Here is a 26436-nt window from a genome sequence, read left to right as displayed (position 1 = left end):
TGTCATATATAGTACAATGGACATGGGTACATATTAGCATACAATTTGAACCATCATAAATTAAGCTGACAGCTGATACAATTCTACAACCTTTTTTTTTCCGAAACATTTAAAACAATTTTAAATTAATTTTCTTTTTCAAAGTTAAAAATAATTTCATTTTATGCAAATTCAATTTATTTTAATTATTAATTTGATATTCAAAACGCATAATATGAACTGCTTTTCGTTTTTATTCGGAAGGGGTTTTTTCATTCGCTGTAATAAATTGATAGTATACAGGTAGGAAGATAGGTATTCGTTAGTCAGTTGATTTGTTATGGTTCCAACAATTTAATTTAATTCATGTTATGTAGGCATGGGTAGGCGTCATTTCAAATGGTTGTCATAGAGTTTATTGACTTCTCAATTGTATAAAGTATTAAAAAGAATATTTGATACTCAACCTGATCACATCTGCTGATGTCTCTCAGATTTTTCCACACAAACCAACCTCGGTACAATCACAGCACCGTATTTGCTTAACATACACCTCATACACCATTATGTGACTTCTGTTATCACATGACCTGATGCTAATTCAAAACATACATCGTAAACGCAATACAGAAATTAAAACATTTTCGAGAAGCGCCAGGTAGTCACGCAAGTAATCTGTTTTTCCTCTTCACTAGAAATGGCAATAAATTCAAACAAAATGAAAACATTTTAATTTTCACATCTCTCTTTCTGTATTCTTATTAGGTATAGGTACAACTTGTTCTAGCTAGTTTGAAATATCTAAGCAATATAAATATCAAACTATACTCATTGTGTATACGTACAATAAATGTGTATATAAAACGGAACTCACAAGTAATTATAATATAGACAATATTACAGTGCCAAATCGGGGTGGCAATCAAGCGCAACAAAATCGACCATTCGGTCGTACATAAATATGATGATAGTCCACAAGTTCATACGTATGTAACGTACATATATACGTGTTCGTACCAAAGTCATAATAAAAGAAGTAACCACAAAAATCGATGATGACCAGTTCTGCAATTTCCCCTTCAAAGTGCACACACAATAATTGTTGTATATGAGAACCAAAACAAACTCCAAAGCGAAAGACTCCGCCTTTCAAACTATCAAGCTTTGGCACCTACACACAGACAGAATATTAGCTCCCCATTTTACACACTCGAGTATTTTTGTGAATTTTCTTAGACTCCCCATTTGGAATACATACAAGACCCGTTTTCGGTCGCACCACACGTACAAAAATCCAATTCGATGTCGGTGTGTATGTGCGCTTTTTCGTGAGCATCATCGTCGTAAAGAACTTTTTACAGAGAAACCAGCATACACGTCATACGAAATATACCGGCTTTGCTAAAATTTTACTTCAGTGGTCGCGTGAACTGCGCTCTCGGTTGCCAAAAACAATTTCCCGAGACGGTGTGTTTTTTTCTCGGAGTTATCGTTCTTGTATGCTTTTTTATGTCGTTTTGTGATATGTTCGCTTGTCTTATACAACAACGTTTTCTTGGTAATGTCGCGAAGCTTTGATACGATTTTTTTTTGTTATTGTTGTATCCGAACAATCGTAAATTCTAACCAGTACACCTCTTAAATTCGATGTTTATTTACACAAAACGAAACCGTTTCATTGCTTCAAATTTACCAATCCACCTGACTTCTGCATAAAAGGTGATTTTCTCCACATCGGGCACATATGGAAAATAGTGTTGATAATGTGATAAGTTTTCCAGTTCCTTGCGAAAACAATTTTGTGTGATAAAACATGAAAAGATTACTGTCGCATCAGTGATTCGTGATGATGAATTTGTCGACAAACTTTTGTGATATAAAATGTTAGAATAGTTGTGGTGTGCTTACGAATTTAACACAGAGAGCTTTACTTGACGGTATGTCTCGCCGAAAGCAAGCTCGTCCAATACGGGTTAATGAAAATGAAAACGGTTATGGGTCTGCCAGCCAGACGATATTAAATGAAACGAGGTCTACGTTGGTTGAGGCGAATTTTCTTGACATTCGAGACGATGAAAAACTTTCACGAGAAATTGGTAAGTTTTGGATTGAATTTGAATTTATGAAATTGGAAATAGTGCTAATGCCCGTTGTTTTGTGTGTTGTGAGTGTATGGCATACACTTCATATTGAAAATCGCCGTTAGCATGATGAATCTTGCAAGATGAATTGCCGTTTTTTTTACAATAAAATTTTAATTTTCTCAACAACGTTAACAGTTTGAGTAGGGTGAGGCCCGATGAAGATAAAACTTTAATTTTCAGTAAATTTACAGAGTTTTAAAAGTTTAGTCGATTCTTGTTGGCGGTTGTAACAAAAATGTCCATCAAGAAAACGTTGCGCTATTTAGATGAATCAACCAAAAAAGACTTTGTCAAGATTGTAGAATCGGTTTACAAGCTTTTTGCTGGAAGCTGTACAAACTTTCAGATCCCATCTACAAATTCGACACCATGTTTTGACATGCCAGTATTAAGCATAGAGGTAGACTACCTAGAGCACGACAGCGTAAAGTAAACCAGGCAGGAGCAGAGGACGAAAATACATTCAAAGGAGGGACGTAAATCCCGTTACAAAATCAAAGGCCTACTTTTGAATTGAGGTCCCTCATCAAATCGACTGCTCTTGTCTGGTTTACTTTACTCTGCCGTGCCGTATTGAGCAAATATAGTTATGATGTTGACCTTCAGATTGCTCTTCTGTCGTAAACATTATTAGTTAAATCTGTCTTAATTGTTCTTACCATGTGGTCTGATCATTGTTTCTTTACTTGTTAACATTTTAGAAACGGTAAGCGTATTGCGGTATAATCATGAAATCTGTTACTTCAGCTGTTTATAGTACAGTTTAGTGTTTGATTGAAAATCTCTTACTTCATTTGTTTAGTCGTACTTTTTATTACATAAGACCACATTAACTGTAACTTCATCGTGTAATTTTGTCGCTGGAATCAAGAACAGATGATTAGCTGCTTCCGAAAGGCTTCGAATTCCTGTTGTTTGCCCCGGAACAGTTTGTTTCACTCTATAAATCTTTTTGCAATTCTAGAGGTGAACTGTGAGATCATTGAAAGTAGCAGGACGAAACAGTAGGCTTTAGGGAAGTTTCTAGTGTTATCAATCAAGTTGATTCATTTGTTGGCGTTTTTTGTTGTTGAATTCTTACAGATAATCCGTTGGTGTTTTGCAAAGGAGAATCTTATCACAATAAAAAAAATTAAATTCGTTAGCCTAGCATTTCACACGAAATCTATTACTTCATTTGCTTCAACATACATTTTGCTATTTTACTCAGAGCTCATCGTTTTCTTTGTCGTCGTTGACGATAACAGACGAAAATTATACTTTCAAAAAAGATGTCAGATTTTTGAAGATGGAGGGGGTCGGTAAAAGTGTGACTGTTATGTTATAAGTTACAGGAAAAACGCGGATATGGGAGGGTTTGATCCTGGAAATTCCGAAAAAACTCGGTATGTCTTTTTTGAATGATCCCATAGTTACAGGTGGAGAAAAATAGGAAGTTGCAATTACAATCCGATTCTCATTGACGTGTGTATGATTAATGCGGATATTACATTACTTGGATTGTAATCGTTAGAAATAAGACTTCTTTATTTTCTTCCACTGTAGTCGGGCGTCGTTTTTTATTATGCAAATCTAGTTGACATCAAACCAAAAATATTTTATTGAGTGTAAAACATGTGCTCTATTTTGATTCTCTATGGAATGCATTATCGATAAAAGCGAATGAAAATCGTTAAAATTAACACCTCAGTTTCGTTTTTCTTTTTTTCTTTTTTAAATTACGCTCATCAATTAACATTTCTCGGCTCTGCACACCAATTATACAATATTAAATAGAAAAATTTAGATATGTTTAACGGCGCCACAATAAAACCAAACAGAAGGACAATAAAGAAACAAATTTCACAATCTTAAAATCTGCACAATATCATCCAACTTGCCGGGCAAGCCACACTACTTACACTTATTGACTTATGTTACTTTCAATCTGATAAAAACAAAATTGCTGCTATTTCTTTCGATTTATATTTAATATAAATATAAAAGCGGTTACAGGAAAGTTATGTTTTTATAAACAAAGAAAGAATAAGAAAAATTTGTATTTTTCTTTAATAAAGTACCATTAGGAGAATATGTATTAGGCCAGGAATGTTGGGTCGATTTTGTTTAATTGATTTTTCTTAAATTTCTAATTTTAGATTTAATGGTAAAGCGTCCCATTATATTGACAAACGTTACATTAGGACTTTTCTACGTTCTCGATCCATTACGTCCTATATTTTCTGATGACATGTCACTCTTGAATGACCTTTCCTTCTTATAATGAATGTTATTTATGAATGGTTAACAATATTACCAAAGTCTCGACCAGTCCCCATGGGTCACTTGCCACTGGTCGCTCACGACCTGTGATATATTTCATTTTCCTGTGTTTATCGATTTTTTTTCCTAGACTATTGGTGCGATGCTTATGTATTGTTTTGAGGTACGATATCAACTTAGCTCAATTAGATTTTAAAGTTATCCGCACATGTAATAGTTAATTGTATGCATGGTATGCATGCGTATCATTTTTAGTAATGTAATTAAAAAAAAGGAAAAAAAAATTTTTCCAGTAGACGGTGGTAGATGCGTGAATTCTTTTCAAAATATATAGATTCTCTTGTGTGCTGGGAGAGGAGATATATGCGAGACGATTGTGTGTAATGTAGCCAAGTGTAAATACACTTTTTCCGAAATTATTTTTTATTTTATTAAGAAAATTATAATGTCGATTTAATTGAGTCTTTCGTAAATATTTAGATTTTAAAATGAAATTATGATAATTTTGGTGCCGAACTATTAGTAAATATTTTGTTTTAAAAAACAAAATTAAAAAATTATTCTTTTATGTTACTTCATTTTGCTTTTGCTGTGTAAACAGCCATAACTTTCGAAGAGTTATGTTGTTGCATATATATTGGCTTAATGAAGATAATTTTGCTCATTATTGTACAGATGAAATGTTTAGATTTGCTTAAATTCGTCTTAGACAATGTCTGTCCTACAAATGGAATGAGGTTATCGATTTTAGTCGTTAACGAGTCTAGCAAGTTTACGCCAACTAACTGCTTAACGTGATTATTGAACCACGCCTCGGCTTACGTAAATACTTTTTAAAGAAATCTAGGCGCTCAATTGATATCTCGCCTAAATGTAGTTTCGTTATATGAACCCAAATTCATCGTATCACGTCATAGAAGTCATGCAGTGTCTACCAAACACACTACAACTACCCAAATTATGAAGTTTGAGTGAACTTTATGAAGTTACCAATGCGATATGAATGATCGATAGAAAAATTCCATAAGGAATTGTCTGACACACGAGAAGGCTTGTATATAACCACTAAGCCATCCCGCACTGACAAAAAAGAGTTGAAAATCTTACCTGTTGCAGGTAGCTTTGTCTCCAGGTAATTTATATTATCTGCTACAATTGCACTGATGTTTCCACGACGTAGGTATCGACGACTTTCTGAATAAATAGTGGGTTAATGAAGAAACATCGACTAATAGTTGTTTCATCAAGAACTCACCGTTTCTTCAGTAAGTCATCAATGCTCATGTTGTCGAAACTTCAGTGCAATTCTGCTACAGCTACATTTTTTGTATGGAGAGCTATACAGCTGTGACAGCTGTTGTAGGTTAACTGGAGACAAAGTTACCTGCAACAGGTAAGATTATCAACCCTTTTTTGTCAGTATTTCCACGAGACAGATACAAATCTAGGCTAGATTGAAATCTATTACTTCAATTGATGAAAGTAACATCTCGTACTTGATACAAAAAAATCTTTTATTTCGCTTGTTTTAACATACATTTTTCTATGTAAAAAGACACTTGCTAGAGCACATCATTCATTTTTATCGTCGTTGTCGGCTACAGATGACTAATCCATTAAATTGTACAATATTTGTTTGTTATGTCGACTTTGGCATTCCGTTGGTCCCAATACATCTAATTCTTCTGTCTGTGTATAACTAGTCTTAGGGAAATGCAAAACAGTTTTTCATTTTGCACGAATTGTGTTCTCGTAGGATCATTCATAAATTACTTAACGTTTGTTAAAATTATGTTCCTCCCCTCAATATACCCCTACAAATGGATGATGTGGTTAGAACATAGCTGTAAAATTGCAGAGTGCGTGTTGCTCGAGTTATTTAAGATTTAAATTGGATGTCAGCACTGAAAAAAACGTTACGTAATTTATGAATGATCCCCAGACCATTCCGATCGCACAATGTTTTTATTTATTTTTGGTTAGAAGCGACTGTTATTCAAAGGAGGTGTTTTCGATTTCTAGGGCATTGGAATTTCCTTAAATGTGGAATGAAATACAATGCCAGTTGTTGCTTATTTCGAATCTTTACCATCAACAAAATCTCAAAAATGATCAAAATTCATCCCACTCGAACATACAATTTTCAGTCAACATTTCTGTTAGTGTCTTCTCAGCTTCCTTTTTTCATAAAGTTTTCACCTTTTTTATCGAACGACAGTTTCTACTTTCATTGTCGTGATCGCAGAATTGTAGCAGTCAATAAATTATCATCTTCTATTACGGTTTGATAGCCGCATATAGCAATGGAACGTACAATAATAATTTTTTTTTCATTTAATTAATTAATTCCCATGGCATTCCTCATCCCACATTTTTAGCACACACATAATTTAACACAATGATATATTATTATGAAATTGAAAATATAAAAAAAACCCCATACATTTTTAATAACTCATCCGGGTAACAATACACACGCTTTGCGCGTTTCAGAGGTAATGCTGGGTATAATAATTCATTTCGGAATGCGCTAAATAATATTTAATTGAACAAAAAGCTTGTTTAGAGGTGTGAAAATGATAGAACGTTATACATATTTATGTATCATCATAAATTTTATGTCTATAGGAGCAAAATTGTTTTTTTTGCCGCCTCGCACTTGCCCATCATCATAACATTCATAAATGGAAACTATTTATTCTTCGTGGTTTTTGTGTCGACATGAATAAATTATATCTGAGTTAATAGCACTTTCATCACGCGATTTTATTCATATTCATTTGTTTTAAGCTTACATTGTAATCATTTTCTTATTTCCATCATCAACATAGCTGTAAGAGGGATTCTCTTGAAAAACAGCCTACCATAAAAACCTCAAAAGAGGAATAGGTGATGCCAGTTCCAAAACATCTAATATGACCCTTCGTACTCTACTCGAAGAATCTAGTTTGAAGAAAACTTTTTCTTCTGTGCTACCTTTGCTAAGACCGAGCTAAAATAGTAAGTCATTCGTCAAGTTTAAATCTGGAATCAAACTTTTGCTTTCTGGCGTTTACATTTACAATGAAGGGTACTTTCCAATTTTGAAATGTCGTATTCTCATTTTTAAATCATATGTTAACGACAGAGCAAACCAAGAATAAGGGTGAGCTCTGGGATATGCCTTATTTTATAGTATCACGTTTGTTAAAACTAATGAAGTAGAAGATTTTTAATTCATATCTTGAAATTAGTTGGATTGAAAGAAGTAGGAGATTCATTAGTTGCATTGGTATTAAACTGGCGGTTTGTTAAAGGATGTAAACTACCAGGTTTTAATGGATTTTGCATGTTTCAGTATAGAAAATAATTGTTTTTCGTCTTGAAAAGCAGCCAGACCGAGACTAGACGTTTCTGTAGTAAATCATTAGCCATAAATTCTCCGTTAAGATTTTCAACCTTTGCGAAAACCTTGAGAATCAACCAAAAAATCGGTTTTCGTTTTCCACACACACAACTGGTAGTTATAGACGTTTTACTTGAATATACACAACGATATTGTATAGGTAACGATAGCACTGAAATCAATATTATTCGATTGTTCGTTTTTCGTACACAAATGCTTTAGGATTTCAATTACATTCGCTTTATTCAGTCGAAACAAATTTCTGAACGTTTTTTTTTCAAAGAGGTTGTGTTTGTGTTTGCTTGTGTTGTTAATGGGTATTTCGGTCCGAGATGACAAGTTTCCATTAACAACCCTTGCAGAATTAATAATTTACTGTAAAGAATCGCGTAAAATGAGTTCAATTTGACTGTACAGTAAACTAGTGACATTTACGTGTGGACAATAATTCGAGCGTCTCGTAAGTAAAAACATTTATGTCGTACTGACGTGCATATACTCGAAATTCGGTTGGTTTACAATCACGTGAATCTCGAGGAAGGGATATATACGCAGGCAGATGAGCTGCAAATCATGTAATATCTATGGCATCTGTTATTTACATCGATGACAAAACAAACTGTTACATCCGACCAAGAATACTCTCTATATAAAAATCAATGTTAAATCGATTGAAGTAAAAGATTTTGTATTAATAATAGTAGTTAACACTAGTACAACTGGAGAGGCAAACATATTTTGTTGATCTTATGCATTGATAAAGAGAAGTAGTAGATTTGCGGATGCCATATCTACCATCTGTTCAAGTCATTCTAATGTCTATAATCGTGTGACTGAAGAAAACCGGGTCGCACGTAAATTGGGAAAACGTCAACTCACAAACTCAAATTCGAATCAAATCATATTTGGATTCGTTCTTTAGGTGTGGTGTATTTGGACGGTGAAGATGAAATACAATCTTGTTATCATCATTTGTCTAAGCGACGGACAATTTTTTTAAATTTTTTTCTGCGACTCAAACAATTCGTTGTAGTGTTGAAGAACAGCGAACGAATTTCAAATTTTTCAAAATTAAATTCCTAAAAACTCATAGTGCGCTGTCATCACCAATTCAAACAGCTGCGCTTCCAACTAATCTATATAATTCATCCATGCATTCAATATCATATTAGGATGTTCCACACATTATACACATCCAAACTATTAATATTATACAGACAAACGGAACACACGACCATTTATGTCAAAAACACCCGCAGAGATAGGATGTTTAATATCTTTATTGATAATTCTATTATACAATTTATTTCATCAAATATAAATTTTCAAAGCATACAGAAACGCCATTAAAATAAAAACTATTTCTAATAAATTTTCGTTTCGAAAATAGTCTGTGTGCATATATGGGGCATTTTCGATTTCCCATATCCTTTTCTAATATAAATTTTGCTCGTTTCCACAGATAGAGAAAAAAACGACCATTTATACATATGTGGACTATCGGCGATAGCCGGGGCTACTACATGTCCGTATATACTATACAGTTTAGACGATATAATATACGAATAGATAGCAAACTAACCGATGGTCAGATATATTTATGACCAGTAATTTAGGATGAGTTAAAATCAATACTTTCATTTACAATAATAAAATAAATGGAATCAAGTCAAGAGGGTGCAATAACTATAAAATGAATGTTTTATGTTATGTTGTGTATGGGGGTGATGGATGGGAATTTTTATTTTAGATTTTTCAAAAATTGTTATAAATTCCACGTATCAATTGGTGAAGTTTTATTTTTAATTAATTTTAACGAAATTTAATTTTGAGGATACAGAATTGAAGTTTTTTTACTGGGACCCAACAGCAAGTTTTCTTGACGATACATACAAAACACACAAATTTTAATCAGAATTGCAAATCAAAATTTTTTTTTTGTTTCACAAAAAAAAACTCAATTCAAATATCATTGTTATTTGTGTGTTTGTAATATACATACAGTAAACCTAATGAATATATTTATTTTGCATATGTCGAATGTCAAAACGTCTTTAAAACACAATTTTATGTCTTGAAGGAACGTATCCAATTAGTGATGGCCTCTTTAATATGGTTTAATATAAAATTTATTTGTTATGCTTTGCAGAAGTACCTTTTTTACCACAGTTGCGATAGTAAAAGACTTATTTTCTACCTTCTTAAGCGGTGAGAAAAGAGAGTTTGTGAATAGAGTAAAAACAAACTCACTCGTGTGATTTCGAACAAACTTTTCTAGTATCACGCAGTTGTTTTCGAAGTAATCAGGTAGTTAGCAGCATCTAATGTATTCTGGTTTACTACCAACGAAAGTTGAAATATTAATTTTATTTGATATGACGCAAAGACTCAAAGTGGAGTTGAACTTTGTGGATCCGTGGAGAAGCTGAGGTCAACAAACACCCGAAAACGATTGTTTATCAAAAGTTATATAATGGATTTGACATGCTGAGGACGTTCAAAGTTGTTCTTAAAACATGAAATGCACCCTTTTGAATGTTCGCCCAATGTAAAATCTACTACTTCCGTTTTTTAGACCACTTTTTATTGTTTGATTTGAAATCTTTTACTTCATATGTTTGAACATTGACTAAAATTATACTAAGACAACACTAGCCAGAAGAACTCATTGCTTATTTTAATCGTTGTTGCTGATAACAGATGACCATTTTGAAAGAGTGTTGTATCATCTTCATCAGATGATTTTCTAGAAGCAAAATATTCAAGTATAAAACCGATTCTGACTACATTAGAATTTTGTAAATAAAAATTTACATTCGACCCCTTAACGACATCGAAGTGAACGTTCGGCTTAGTAAATTCCATATCAATAACTCGGAACGATAGAAACAAAAGGTTAACGATCATTTGCCTCTTGAACTGTCCACATTGTTAATTCGATATGCCACCAGTTTTCCGACAGAAAACTTACAAAAACGAATTTTAATTATATCGATATCGCCATGAAATGTATGTACACACATTATGCATCGCTATCAATGATACTTATACTTTTCTAGTGTATAAAATTTTTACCCATAAGAACGAAGCCTTACTTTATGTATATTAAATTCTATGACTTTTGATATAACCGTTTATTGTCTAAGTCTATATGCTTGATGAACATGTATTATTATTAGATTTTCATTATAATCATTCCACCCTGATGCCTTTAAATGTTGGATATATGTATGTGGAAAATGTATAGCTAAATTTAATTAGAATTTTAAATAAATATGCGGAGTTCATTCGCCCGCACTATTTAGACAACATGCACAAAGCATGTTACCGATGTGGCTGGGGTGGGGATTGTTTCCGAATTAAATAAGAGATGTTGTCCACAGCTTTTTGTCCTCCTTTCTCAAGTGCTTTTTTCAGCTAAGCTCATTCATATAAGAAGGATATACTGTTTAGCAAGAATCCCGACAAGTAAAAAGATTTTATTGAGGAAAGTGCTGGCTTATATGTGATAGAAAAAAAACAATCAATTCCTTCGAATTTTATTAAACAATTTAAAATTTTCAGTGTTTTTCGAAGGCGTTCTTTTCGTTTATATCCAGGTCAAGTAAATTTGATTATACAACGTATGTGATAAACACTGACGAAACGATTTTCTCATTTCACATAGCACTAGTGCCTTAAAACATCCAAAACCAATATCTCACTAGTGTGTTCGCTACGGGTGACGAAGATTTAAAAAAAAAATTCTACTTAAAATGTATATCAAGAAGTGTACGTATTACGTATATCCCCAAAAACAATTACGCCACAAAACCTTCCTCAATAGTTAATTCATCCTAAAAAAAACTAAAACTTTCGGAAGTCGAAAAAAAAACTCAAGAGACTAATTACCAAAACACACATCTGGTAATATGCACTCACATTTAACCTTTCCACACATCATTCAACGGCATATGACATTTGTCAAAAATCGGTTGAATTAAAATTGTGTGACATAACATTTCCACCAGTAGTCATCAGTGTTTAGTTAAGCGCAGAGATATGGAAAATGATATTTTATAAAATGTGTATATAATATTCGGTGTGAAAATAAACATGTTACGACTAAAGAGAAATTTAAACGACGTAAATGAGACGTTAATACTTGAACTGACAGAAAGCAATTAATCATCTGAATGAGGTGGGTCGTATAGCTTACACATATGTATGTATTTTGGATGCATTTGTTATACTTGTATGATGTATGATGTAAGACTAAGCAGGGATTTTAGAATGCCAGACAACATACTGTAATACATGAACATGTTACGGTTGCGAAACTAGTTACAATGTAATATGCCTATCATTAACAAACACAAAGTTGAAGCGAAATATGAGATTGAACTTAAATCATCAAAACAGAATAAGTTCTTTGCAATAAGAAAACACAATTCTTCTATGTGATGTTTACTAATGTTCACTAATTACTCATTCTTTCCATACTTCTCCATCGGTGTGGTGAATATTACTGAATCTGCTACTTCATTTTTGTATAAAGTGTTTGTGAATTTTTTCATCAAAATCTTTTACTTCAATAGTTTTAATATACATTCTACTTTATAATACAATCCTAGAGCTTTCATCACTTATTGCTCGCATAGTTGTCAATAACAAATGATAATCCAATTTTAACGGAATTTCAATATTTTTGGTGATCGGTAATTCCCTTGGGAAATTGTACATTCGGTTTCGATACTGACGAATAAATCGAACGCTGATCAATAGAAGGTGGTCCACATGCGTACAAAAAGTGTTGTTGCTCAGGATTTTGGGTCCCCCAGTAATCTGAAAGCTTTTAACGGGAAGTAAATGGATTAGCGCAGACTCGCGAAAGAAAGATGGTTCCCAAACTCGACTTTTAAAAATCAGTACGAAGTTGCTCTTCTATCAAATTTATGTGGTCCTTATTCGGGCGTAGTTAATGCGTGAGAGTCCAAAGAATGCAACACACATGATGAACACAATTGCAGAAGTCACACTCTTTAGTGATGATGTTTCAAAGAAAATACTTTTTTGATAGGAGATGTACACACCTTGATGACAGTTCAGTAGACAATCGACTCGCCTTGTCATATGGTCCACCGTACAGTGGCTGACCGTGTCGCATTTATCCTCTTTTCAAACATTTCCAGAGACAAATTTTATTTCGTTGATCTTGGATCTAAAAATGCTAGCAAAACATTTGAAGTAACAGATTCAACAATATTTCTGGTTACTTCCAACAAATTTTATATCCGTTCCTTATGCATTGAGTTGAATCTTCAAGCATACACATTTTTTGTACAGCTACACACCTTTTCCCATGCACACAAATATCAAATAATAAATTTGTTATGAGAAATCAATCATAAAACTCCAATTATGAGCCTGAAGAAAAAAGTTTTTTTTGAAGAGAAAAATTCTTTTTATATTTTTGAATTTAATAATAAATATTTTTGTTGATCGTGCATGGCGCCACCTTTCGTGTATGTGTATTCTCTAAATTTTATGATATGGTTTTTATGATTTTATATCTCATAAACTCTGTTCCCCACGTTTTTGTTTTTCTTATAAATGCATCATTAAAATATAAAAATCTTCAGTTGTTTATATTATTAATTTTATTGTTTGATTTTGGTTTATTAAGATTATTAAAAGATTATCTTTCTCTCAATGTTCTCTTTAAAAATAATCTTTTCAACGAAAATACACTGACTTTTTTCCTCATCTCAACATTAAAGCGTTTGGCTATGGATGAATTTGTTTTATTTTTCTGTTACATTTCGTGGAAGCGAACGTCATCGAAACATAGCTAGTGTAAAAACGAGAATTGATACAAAGTGTTTGTTGAAGCAAATAGAGTTTCTGCTTGAAAGAACTAGAGTCAGTAATTCGAACTTTATACTGTTACATAAGTAACATTGTACTCTCAAACCATTTAGCTCCTACCTAAAACTATTAAAATGCGCCAATCACATCAAGTTCATCATGATGAAGTTAGAAAGACACGACAAACATTTCGACAGGAGAAGTATTGAAACTATTTCTCCGTGTTTGATTAAAGAAATCTTTTACTTCAGTAGTTTTATCGTGCATTTGCTATTTAAAAGATAACGAAACAGAGTCAATTAAATTGAGTTTTCGGAATAAGGGAGGGACTTATCGATTTTATTCGCGATTTCTTGTCAAATATCAATAGAAATACGAAAAATAAGAAACTCGTACATCGGGCAACCTCAAAATATTGTCTCATTTAAAAGATTTTACAAAAAGAAAATCTATGAAAATAGCACTTCCCACTTAATTTCACACCCAAATCACATCCACCTTGAACTTAGTCAAAGATGGTTTAACGAAGAAAATCATCGTAAAAGTCGTTCATCGGAACATGATTATAGTTTTTCAAACGTCAAATCTCCAACACAAAAATTTGGTGTTTGTTGTGAAAATGTAATAATTTCGGTGATTTCGGTGTGAATTCAGATTTTGTGAGGAAATGTGCTTCTTTTGTTGTTTTTAACAGTTCACTTATCGGTTGACTTAAAATATTCGTCGAAGCAACCAAAATTATGAAAAAAAAATTATGACCAATCATGTAAACAGCCAACAATATTGTCGTTTGGTGGGACGTGAGTTGCAGAAGAGATGACCCAGTAGAAATAAAATGACGGCGGTAATCTTAAAAATTACGTTTTAGCGGAAACGTTTTGCTTTAAATGTGTTTCCGTTTCCGGTAAAATAAATTAGTGCGAAAGCAACTACTTTTCATGAGCTTTATAATAACACCTTTAGTTAGGGGTAGGTCACATCCCTCATTGCTCAGCGTATTTCTTTATTTAGCAAACAGAGTCAATTGCTTCTTTTGTCGTTGTTGTTGATGACAGATGATTAAAGTTATTTGTCTTGCTAGAATCCCTCAAATTTGCTGGAACTATTGCTGGCCAAAACTTAAATATTCAGAAAATTTTTAATTTACTTTTTCGATAAATAAATAATTTGGAACGCTAAAATGGATGTCTAGTCAAGAGGTTAATGTGCGAATAGCAAAAGTATTATAATGTGCGAATAGGTGTTTGTAGTTTATGATATTTCGGCGCGGAATTTGAAAATGCGAATTCAAATTTCGCGCCAAAACATCATAAACTAAGAATCACTTAATTGACTGTGACCATCGATGACATTTACAACTGTGATCTCTAAAATGATGTTTTTTAGGTGAACAAACTGTAGGAACTAGGTAACCGAATTTTCCAGAAACAGTTTCCATACTTCTTAATCAAGGAGCTATTGGTTTTCTGAAAAATAAGTGAGGGAGATTGATGGCTTTGAATGCGCCTGAACTTGAAGTAATTAAATAAAACTCAATTAAACTTATAAAACAAATATTGGGTTTCAAAAAAAAAACTTGTAGTATTGTCTGCATGAGGTCCATATGCATTTATTTAAAGAAAAAAAATGAAAATGTTGTTACCCATTGTATCCGAATGGATATACATACATACCCGACGCTTCACGAGAAAATCTGCATTCAAATTTTATGAATATTAAAAGTTACAGGCGGAGCCTTGCAGCATCATTTTATTTCATTGCGGTTGTTGTGTATGATATTGTGAAGCATAACACGAATAAATAGTTTTCTCTGCTAGGCGCCCAACCAATAGTATATAAACGTAGAATGTGCTTGCGCATCGAAATCATAATTTTCCAGTTTTTGTCTTCGTGTACGGATTATATTGCGAAAATCCAACAAAGTTTAGTGTATACATGTACCGTTGCTGTTGAAGTTAAAATGTAATAAATTTCTTGGAACATAAACAGAAATATTTCTATTATTTTTGGAAAATCCATCGAGGTAGATATAGAGCTCAGATATACATAATCTCAGCGTAAACTTCGCGGTAATCATATACCAACAGCGTTACCGAAATTTCATTTCATATAAACGAAAATCGCGTATAAAATACACCTCATATTACATACATTATTCGAGTGCTATATGAGTGCTATACATTTTCCTGTTGGTAGCATTAATATTATACGACTGGAGGCATTATACCGAAAGCATAAACATATTATAAATTCAAATGAACCGAGAGGGTGGAAGCTTCTTTATGCAAATTCAACATTTTACAAGTTATAACGTTCGCAAGCAATAAGCTATATCTCCTTATTTTATAAGTCGTTTATGTGGATAACGTCAAGTTATAAATATATTGCTTTTTTGGTTATGTATGAATTCAAAATGTGTGTGTGTGTCTATCCACTTTTAACCCACCTTATATGTAGGGTTTTTAGTGCTTACACTTTTACGTTTTAATACCGCTTCGGTGTACGAAACAACCATTCATATGCATTATAATATGAAAACGAGAAAGGGGAGGAGATGGCACAAAAGTTTTATCATAGATTATTGTTTTAAATAAATGATCGTAATATGGTAAATAAGTACTTTTTACTTCCAAGCGAAACTCTTCTGGTATAAATGTATTATTTTGCATGCATTTTATGATACGATTGTGAAGGAACTTTAATCACGATTGCATGATAATTTTCTTTATCTGAAAAATGTTTTTTTTTCTTTCTCGTTCTCCCTTTGTTAAATGGCGAATTTGTTACAAGCTTTATCTGTTTGTTTTATTCAATTTTTTTTGTTCGCTTTTTTGCTTATGAATACAGTTTACATGACGAATGAGCTTGCATGTGAACAAAATGGGAAATGATTTTAAAAACAATTCTTTAGCGGTTCTCAATCACAGAGTTATGCACTACCCGTCACAAAAGGACATTTCCCAAATAATTTTTTTTTGGTTCCTGCATATCTCTCTCTACTCAATTCTAAGACATCGTAATGACTGAAATATAAGTGCATGATCACAACGATTAATCATCTGTTATGGACATCAACGTCAATTAAAAACACCCGATGAATGTTGTCTTATATATTGGAATAATGTTTAAAACAATTGAAGTAAAAGATTTTTAATCGGACACTAAGCGATAATTTAAAAAAAGGAAGTAACAGATTTTATCGTTTGTATGGCGATATGCTTGCGGCTTCAAGAGTGTTAAAAGTTGGTATCGAATTCTTTTACCAGACTCCAATCAAACGCTCAGCTGTTACAAAAATATACAGTCCATTCTTTGACAATTATGACGTACGCGTAGTACACAGCTTACATTTAAATATAGAAACTACATGTCTGTTGTTTTAGTTTCGACTCTATATTAACCGTCTGCAGCACTTGTATTAATTTATTATCGAATCTACTAGTTCATTTGATTCAACTATACTGTAGTGACACAGTAGGATCTATTACTTCATTTGATTAAAATGTGTAAGAATAGTCGAACTCTTAGTTTTTTTCGTTGAACAGATTAAATGCAATAAGATGAATGTGAAAAGAACCACATCTAATCGTGTCTTCTTCCTCCAAAAATTATGTACAAGATTACAGGCTGACATTGTCTTTCATTCCACCGACCACTCAATTAGTAAAAAAACGAAGATTTCATTCTCTCAACTAGCCGTTACACTATTACAATGAAATTAATATATAAATATTTTCGTTGCGAAAAAAGGCACTTTGCTTTGATGATCTACAAAAGAATTGATGTACAAATTACAAAAATAAATTTTCTATATAAATATTCACGAGGAGAAAAATATCTTCATTACCTGACTGGTAAAAACAATACAAATGATAACAATAACAATAAACGAATTTAATGCAAACATATTCTCGTTGTAATAATGTATCCAATCCAATTCACCAACGTTGGAACTTCCAACATATAAACATCCACATTATTATTATACGAGTTACAACTTACAAGTACGCTCTCTCTTACCTTTTTGTTATTTTGTTTGGTGCGCTGTGCTATGTAGGTATTATCCGATTAAATGCGATTAGTCGTACTAATGGGACGTTATCGATTTTAGTCGACAGCAAACCGATGAAAATAAATATTCTGTTGTTGAATATTTTATTTTTCTCTGTTGTTCAAGTCGCTGGCTGATGGTATTGTTGTAATAATATAATGATTAGAGAGAACTCTGGTATTCTTCGTTAAAATAACACGACTGGAAATGAATGTCTAATGAAAAGATGGGGTGGCACGCTGATGGGTGGAGGTGGTGTTTATTACATCCATTCGTTATTCGGATATTGAATTATTAATTTTATTTTTCGTTGAAAAATGTAATCAACAAAATTCAAACAACAGAAAATTCGTTTCGATTCATTTCAGACAACAGTCCGCCGTCATGTTCGGAAGACGATGTTCTTATACCGGAAACAAATGAATTATTCTGTGCCAACTATCCAGAGCCACAGTCATCGAACTATGTGTCGGACATTCCATTTGAAAATTTGCATGTTTCACCGGTGCAAAATGAGACTGCCAATTCGTTGGAAAATCCAATGGTGTTCACACCGAGTCACGTTACACTGGAGGTTTTGGAAAATACTAAAGTGGCGGTGGCTCAATTTGCCGCCTCGGCTCTGGCGAATGGTGCTGATGAGACGTCACTCAAAAATCTTGCCAATTTGCAAACATCTCTGTTCAGTTTGCAAAGCCAACAAATTCGGCAAATTCAGTTAATACAAGAGCTACAGTCAAAACTAGACGATCGAAGTGTGTCAACGACAAAGGACAAGGCAGATTTCTCCCAAGAATTGAAGGATCAACCAAGCATTCCTGAAACACTTTCAGATAATTCGAAAATTTCAACGCTACAGTTTCAGAATTTATGCTCACCCAAAAGCGAAACGAACAAAGTCGTAGTCAATGCTATGGACTCGAACATCATTATCGATCACAATCATTCCGTTCCGGTAATGGAACCGAATACTCTGGAAATGCTGCAAAAGAGCACACAAGAAGTTCTCGATTCGGCTTCGAGAGGAATTCTATCCGGAAATATGATCGATGAAATGGCCCTACGGAAAATGAAAAATTTCGATGGGGATGGGCGACACGATCCATTTTCGAAGCATCAATGCCGTTATTGTGATAAAATTTTTGGATCGGATTCAGCTTTACAGATCCACATCAGATCTCATACCGGTGAACGTCCATTTAGATGCAACATGTGCAGCAGCAGCTTCACAACGAAAGGAAATCTCAAAGTTCATTATCAGCGCCATACCCAGATCGATGCTTTCCAATTGGAGATGATGGATCGATTTCGTTCACCGAATCGTATAATAGACTTTGGACGCGCCGCGTCTCATCGAGAATTTGGTGAAAATGTGTCAGACCGACCATACCCACCGTCTAAGTCAATGACATTGCGAAGTGACGCTACGACTGAAAATGTGCCATACTCCACTAAGACCAATCCTCAGGAAAAGAAAATTGAACCGGAAGCATTGTGCCACAACAGACCGAGCCAGTCGGAAACGAACAAATTGCAAAGTTTCATTGAAAACATGGAAGGACATTTTTCCAAACACAATCGTAGAAAACGCACCTCAACGTCTACATCCTGGCAAGTTACTGAAACGAAGATCCATCCAATCGATCAAACTGATTTGATGGACTTGAGCAATAAGCCGAAAGTTGATGAGAAGGACACGAGAAAGAACAAAATTAGAAGCGAACGCAACTATCGAATGGGTTTTTCCAACTCGAAAATTGATGAAACTGATTCAGACGGTGACCAATTGGACTTGAGCGATGCAGCCCATAAGACGAGAATGGCGAGTACAGGCATTAAAAATGGAAACAATAATGCACCGAACGATTCGTATGTGAATTACCCATACTATCCGCATGATATAGATCCGACAAGTCATTTTCTCAATCGGGGCCTACATCCAATGTCAACCGGTGCTATGTTCAATCATCTCGGATATCCAGGTAATTTTGAACTGAACAAGAAATTTTGTATTTCCCAAACTATTGGCAAACATTTTATAAAAAGGTATTAGGGGTAATACAACCTGTAATATTTGCTACAAAACATTCGCTTGTCATTCAGCCCTTGAGATCCATTATCGCAGTCATACCAAGGAACGTCCGTACAAGTGTCGCATATGCAGAAGGGGATTTTCAACAAAGGTAAGCCAAGTTGATTTTAACGCAGTTTGCATCTTTTGTGAGTTAGTTTTGCCCAATCATCAAATGATCACTCCATCCGGCATAATAGTAGAGCAGATGTCATATGTTTTACGTTTCGCTATATACAGGCCTCTCACTCTAAATTTGGACTCCTTATTAAGGAATTAATGAGGTTTTAGCACAAAAATAAGGAGAAATAAGGAAATTGTTAGTTGAAATTAAGGAAAAATGAGGAGAAATTTTTCTATAAAAATCGAAATTATTCTAAGATACAGCAATTAACATCGGAGGTCCGCCTCAGCTTTAAAATAAAACGCATTATTGTTTATTTTGACGTATCGTTTTTGTATAGATGTATCGTAAAATTCACTTTTATCACGCACGATGCAAATTTGAATATTTTGAGAGCGTTTAAGGCTTGAATTAGGTTCCAAACAAAAAAAAAATATATTTTTTTTATCGATGGAGAACCTAATTATAAGACACTTTGTCTCGTATTATATGCCGAAAAAAGTTAAAACTTTTTTTATAAATCACTTTGAAAGTCACTTAAAACACGAAAATTCGAATAGAAATACAGTATGCCATCAAACATTTTTGTATTTCGATTCGAATTTTAGTGTTTTCAGTGACTTTCAAAATGATTTGTAAAAAAAGTTTTAACTTTTTTCGGCATTAATACGAGACAAAGTGTCTTATAATTAGGTTCTCCATCGATAAAAAATATAATTTTTTTTTTGTTTGGAACTCAATTAGATTCTCAGCAAATCTTAGCTTTACTAATTATCACTGTAAGTGCGCTTCAAAATTCAAAATAAAGCGTATCACTGTTTATTTTGACGTACCTATCGTTTATGTAGGGTGGCAGTTTTCAATTAGTTTTCGATGCGACAAAATTTTTTAAATTTAAGACGTACTTTCGGCATGAATTCTTACTTTACCCCACTCTCAAGTTTAAAAACTTGCTGGATTAGATGATTTATATGTTAAATCAAATAGTTCTACTCGAGCCGAGAGGTGGCGTGGAACCACAAAAATATAATGTTAAACCAGTCTTGTTGGAATGATCATGAGCTACGACACCACCTTTTTATTAGAGTTCTTTGTGTTAAATAATAAAAATTGTCATTATTGCCGCGCATCGATTTTTTTTCTTAATTTTGATTTCCGTCGATGAAATTTGCGAAAAATAAGGAAAATAAGGATTTTCTAATAAAATAAGGAGAAATAAGGAGGTTTTTATAAAAATAAGGAAAAATAAGGAAATAAGGAGGTGTGAGAGGCCTGGCTATATAAGTGTACTGATGTGATAGTGCTTGTAAACGTGTAATTTGAAATGAAAAATTGGCGTACAGGTGGGAGCCGAACTCACAATCTTTACCTTTCTAGGGCGACGATATAACTGGCTGAGTTACCATACACACTTTCCATGTCATTTTTTGTAGAGTTATTGATCTGTTATCGGGTGAAACATAATGTCTAAGATAAAACATTAAAATTAGTTGATGCATTACTCATAATAACCTAAAATATAGAAGAAAAATAGCGAACGAGACAACAATGGTACTAATTTTGCATTTTCTAAAAATGAACTCAACGAACATCAACAATAAATTAAAATGTGATCCCGTTCCGTCTTACAATTAAGTCTAGTCATTTTATATAGATTTTCCGTCTGCGTATGTCAATATAGTTTTATTGTGGTACATCAACAGTGCAGCGTGAAAACTACATCGACCGCACAGTAAAATATATTAGAACCTTGCACTTATGATAATTGGTATGCATATAACATATTTATCGTGTAAAACTGGTGTTCATTTCGAAAATGTCCTACATATAAACACTAATAAAACAATTAAAATCCGACGTGTAACAGCGAAAAAATTATGATATGTACATACCAAGCGAACGGGGCATTTATAAAGACTTTTATATACATAGTTTTGTTTTAGTAACCATTATGATTAAATAGCGAAATGGGACTTAATAATACCACAAACGTTCCAAAGAAAAAGAGACAATATTTTAACTATAAAGTTTTAACGCACCATAGAAACATGACAAATGTTTTGGCCGTTCGCCAAACATTGTCTGCAACATTAATACAGCGCAAAGTATTAGTATACGTAATAATACTTTGACTATATGCCATGGCATCGAATTATTATCATCCTATAAAGTGTACGAAACCGTGTTGTCTTTGCTTAATACTCGCCTCTACACCATATTTATAAATGCAATTTTGCATTATTTTGTGTATCGAATATATAATTGTACAATAATGTGTGCACTTTCTCACCAGACGTTTTACTTTTGCGAACCGTTTATGAATTATTTCGTTTATGTTTTATTATTAAATCTCGTGGTTTCTGTCGACAAACTGATTGTTATTTCGGGCGGCATAATAATTGTCTTTCTCAGAAAATTTTAATTATTTTTCTACGGGATTTGACATAAATTTAATTGACATGTGTTGCTTTGAACTAACCACATTGTTATTCGCGCAATCAAAATCTGTCGTTTAATTGAACACAATTGTCTTAGCACGTAATATTTTGGTGTCGCTTCACAAGGGACTAGTAAGCTTTGTACTCCGAACAATTAAAATTAATTTCACTCGACCATGTCTCTGAAATTAATGATTTAATAATAATTATCTTACCGACCACCAATGTCGGTCCTATCTAGAGCACTCTTCCGGATGGGCGCGCGCCCGAAAATTGAATTACCACATAAATATGTGATAAATTCATACGCGAGCGCAGCGAGTAATAAATTTATAAATTCCATGTTACAGTTGAACAATAGTACTTTCTTTACTTAAAAATGGGGCAAATGATGGAAATGGTACTCCTTGTGTGAAATTTACCGATCGAGGCGTAGCCGAAGTCTTTACACACAAGAAGTACCATTTCCATTATTTACCCCTTTGCTAAGTATTTTATTCAAAAACGTGAGGTAAAGTTAACTTTACTGGACTGATACAAAACTTTACCTCAAGTTTTTGATTGAAGTACCTTACTTGGCAATGGGATAACTGATGGAAATGGTACTTTTTGTGTGTAAAGACCTCGGCTAAGCCTCGATCGGTAAATTTCACACAAGAAGTACCATTTCCATCATTTGCCTCATTGGTAAGTAATGTACTATAATTCTTTCTGATAGTCTTTGATAATAAATCTGGTTGATGTGACAAAATGTCAGCGTGAGCGCCATTACCTAGATACGGCCCTTAACTGTTAACGTCTTAAAATCGTCTTAAATTCTGATTGCCTTATTCTTTCCATCACCTTCCACAGGGTAACATGAAACAGCACATGCTGACCCACAAAATTCGCGACTCATCCAACATTTACGATAAATCTGCACCATCGTCACCCCCATCTTCTGACAGTGGAAATTCATTTGCGTCGCCAAATTCCTATTGTGACAATGTACCCAACCGGGGTTCCAACGACACCGACCATTACAATTCAAAATCATCATACGTTAGTGATGGTGACGACGTCAATGACAATGACAGAGATTCGCTGTCGGATCGTCAGGCTGAGGACTATTCGAAGCGCAGGCAGAGTACGTACGAACGTGACGAAGAGTCAAATCGTTTGCAAAATTGTCCAAGTAAGGTTTGGTCTTTCAGCATGTGTGTATGCCTCGGCAATATGAAAGATTTTACATAATTAAGATTTGCAGGTGCTACGCAATTAAAACCAACGATTCCGTTATATGAAACCATTCCAAGTTCCCTATTTCATTCCAAGACGTCATCAGACAATAATTCTCCTACTTCATTTCCGCTACATTCACCGTCTATCCAGTCCAATAGAACATCTTATTTGGAAGAATCGACTGCCATTACTTCTGCATCTAACAACAAACCATCCAATGAAAGCTCACAATCAACAAATTCCAAACATTTGTGCCGCGTTTGTCACAAAAATTTTAGTTCAAGTTCGGCTCTACACATTCACTTGCGCACACATACCGGCTCGCGACCGTTTGTTTGCAACGTATGCCAAAAGGCATTCACGACGAAGGGTAATCTAAAGGTACGCAGTCACGTAATCCGTCAGTGAATTCGTTTGATTTCATTTTTATGAAAATTTGTATCAGGTACACATGAGCATTCATACGTGGACGCATGGTGTTAATCGTGTAACAAGGCAAATGGGACCATTTCCCGTTGAATTTCCATTGAATTGTATGCCATTCCGTCACGCTGATACGCGAATGAGGCGCCTAGAACATGATCACCAATAAATTCTAGTTCGAAGCACTTGCTAGACAGCCGAATGATGTTTGAAGAATATAATTGATTTCACAAACCTCTTGCCTGTCTGTTAATCAGTAATTCCAGTAATAAACCGAATTTAGGTAAGTTTTATGATGTGTGCACAATTTTCGTTCCTTAGTCGCTTAGTTAAGTAGTTTGATGCTCCAGTTGAGGAAAGATGAAAGTATTTTGTAAAACTGAATCGCAAAGAAAGAATTTTAAACTTGAATCGAGTGACGTAGTTTATTGGTTCATGTAATTGAAAAAACAATGTTTTTTGGTAAAATGGTAGTATCTAAAATACAGTATGAAATGCTTAACACACACAAAAAAAAAACAAATCACATATCTATGTTGTACTTTGTACGTTAGACATTTAACGAAAAAGTGTAGAATAAATTGGATATTCAAAAATAAAAAGTGAATAATTGAGAGGCTGTTCTTGTATTTTTTACACTGGGAGTCGCAGATCATCGCATCTCAAACAATATTCCTGTGAAGGCGAAAGTAAGTGTACGTTAGTGTACAGCGAAAGTAAGTGTACGTTTCGTCGTTTGTTCATAACTTAGCAATTATAAAGACTCTTTTTTGGAAGAGCCAAACTCTACGATAACACCAATTTTTAGTTGCCCATATAAGTTCTTCTTTGCCTTTGACATTTTTTAGGCTATGTTTTAAAGGATTAGGTCGTTAGATCCAGATTTCATTTTATATGACATATTTCATCTGTTATTGTCGACAGTGACCAGTGACGACCGAAATAAGCGATGTGGTCTAGCTAAATGTGGACCTTCATATTGAAAATCGTAGGTTTTAAAACTAAAGAAGTAAAAGATTTTGTTTGGATATGTTGAAAACATTTGGAATAAAAGAAGTAATAGATTCAACAATGTTGAATCAACATATCTAGTCCCAGAGCTTTATCGACCCCCATCGGGTCGCGAATAATTTTGAGATCACGATACCCAGAGTCCAAGGGCTTTATCGTGGCCATCGGACCGTACATAGCCTATGTAACATATTAGGTATGTTTGAGTCAAATATTGAAAGGTGAAAAATTTTTGTGGTTGAGCACTAGAAGATTTAGTGTGTATATCTCAGCCATCACCACAGCGTAGAAGTAGAAAACCTAAATTATTGTCAAAATGAAGGTTTTAAATTTTCGTAAACCTGTGCCTGACCACGACAGAGTAAAGTTAACCAGGCAGTAGCGCTGATTTGACTAGGGACCTCAACAATCTAGTAGCCCTGTATATCTCGTGAGTAATTTTGCAATTTTCAATTTATGTCAGTGTTCATATTTTCATACAGTGTATAAGGGACCTATGTTTGACGTTTCAAAAATGAACCGCTCCTGCCTGGTTTATTTTACTCTGCCGTGGCGTGACAAACTGAAAATGTGAGCTTCTTAGTAAAATTATTTTTTAACTGACATTCTTTATTCGGCTAAAATACCTGCATTTTGACACCAACTTGGATTTTCTACGATGTGTGGTGACATTAAGACATTAACAAAAGTCATAAAAAAATGTGTTTTTTACCGTGCAAAATTTAACATTACTGCAACAAGCTTTGTCCGCGACCCGATGAGGAACTATTAAGCCATTGTGGACTCTGACGATTTGACTCCCATATACTGGTGATATTGCCGGTTGTGAAAAGTGGAATAGGGCAAGTATTGAAATAGTTTCAAGAATAGGGGAAGCAATGTCTCAAATTTAAACTGATTCCCACCCCGAACATAATTAAATGAATTCCCGTAAGCCTTAAAAATATTTATTTATTTTTTTAAAATAAATTTTCCAACGCTATTACGTTACACAAATAAATAAATTGAAACCAATGTTTCCGACTTTCCTCAAGTTACACTTATATTTAAATGCTTGAAAACAACAACGAAAAAAGACGAATATAAAAATGAAAAATGTGTAATATCATTCCATTATTCACGATGTATAAATTTGTACATATATATTCCATAACAAGTTGATACCGTGCGAAATAACAATAAACGGATATGAAGCTACTCAACCATACCTCATTTTATTTAATACACCTTAAAACCATTTAAATCAACTCTCTGAATTAACAACCAAACTCTGTACTCCACATAATAAGCGTTTATTATACACTTTGATGACTCTAAAGCCATATATATATTATGATATTTTTATGCCGTTTATTATATTATCTACATCGAATATCACTTAACCGCTGTTTTGTCAACTTAACATGGTTGGTTATGATGATCTACCGGAGACCAAAACATTTCCTTTTTTTATTCATTTTGGTTTTTAATTTTTAAAGTA

At 33.7% G+C, this 26436-nt stretch overlaps 1 protein-coding gene across 4 annotated transcripts; it reads left to right on the top strand.

The window, feature by feature from the left end:
• The first annotated feature begins 1345 nt into the window (after window positions 1-1345).
• Window positions 1346-24559, top strand: LOC119085870 (homeotic protein spalt-major-like). 4 transcript variants are annotated; one of them, XM_037196378.1, is made up of 7 exons: window positions 1346-1537; window positions 1699-2075; window positions 18037-19650; window positions 19715-19851; window positions 23154-23475; window positions 23548-23903; window positions 23968-24559. In XM_037196378.1, exons 2-7 carry the CDS (start codon window positions 1919-1921, stop codon window positions 24112-24114), a joined length of 2733 nt encoding a protein of 910 aa, XP_037052273.1. In that variant the 5' UTR covers window positions 1346-1537; window positions 1699-1918; the 3' UTR covers window positions 24115-24559. The 4 variants fall into 4 exon arrangements, with proteins under 4 accessions (XP_037052273.1, XP_037052274.1, XP_037052272.1 ...); XM_037196379.1 differs by having other exon boundaries at window positions 1346-2075; window positions 19772-19851; XM_037196377.1 differs by having other exon boundaries at window positions 1346-2075.
• The last annotated feature ends 1877 nt before the right edge of the window (window positions 24560-26436 follow it).

Source organism: Bradysia coprophila, chromosome IV, assembly GCF_014529535.1.
Source record: "Bradysia coprophila strain Holo2 chromosome IV, BU_Bcop_v1, whole genome shotgun sequence".
Classification (NCBI taxonomy): domain Eukaryota; kingdom Metazoa; phylum Arthropoda; class Insecta; order Diptera; family Sciaridae; genus Bradysia; species Bradysia coprophila.
This window is presented reverse-complemented; position numbering and strand designations above follow the sequence as displayed.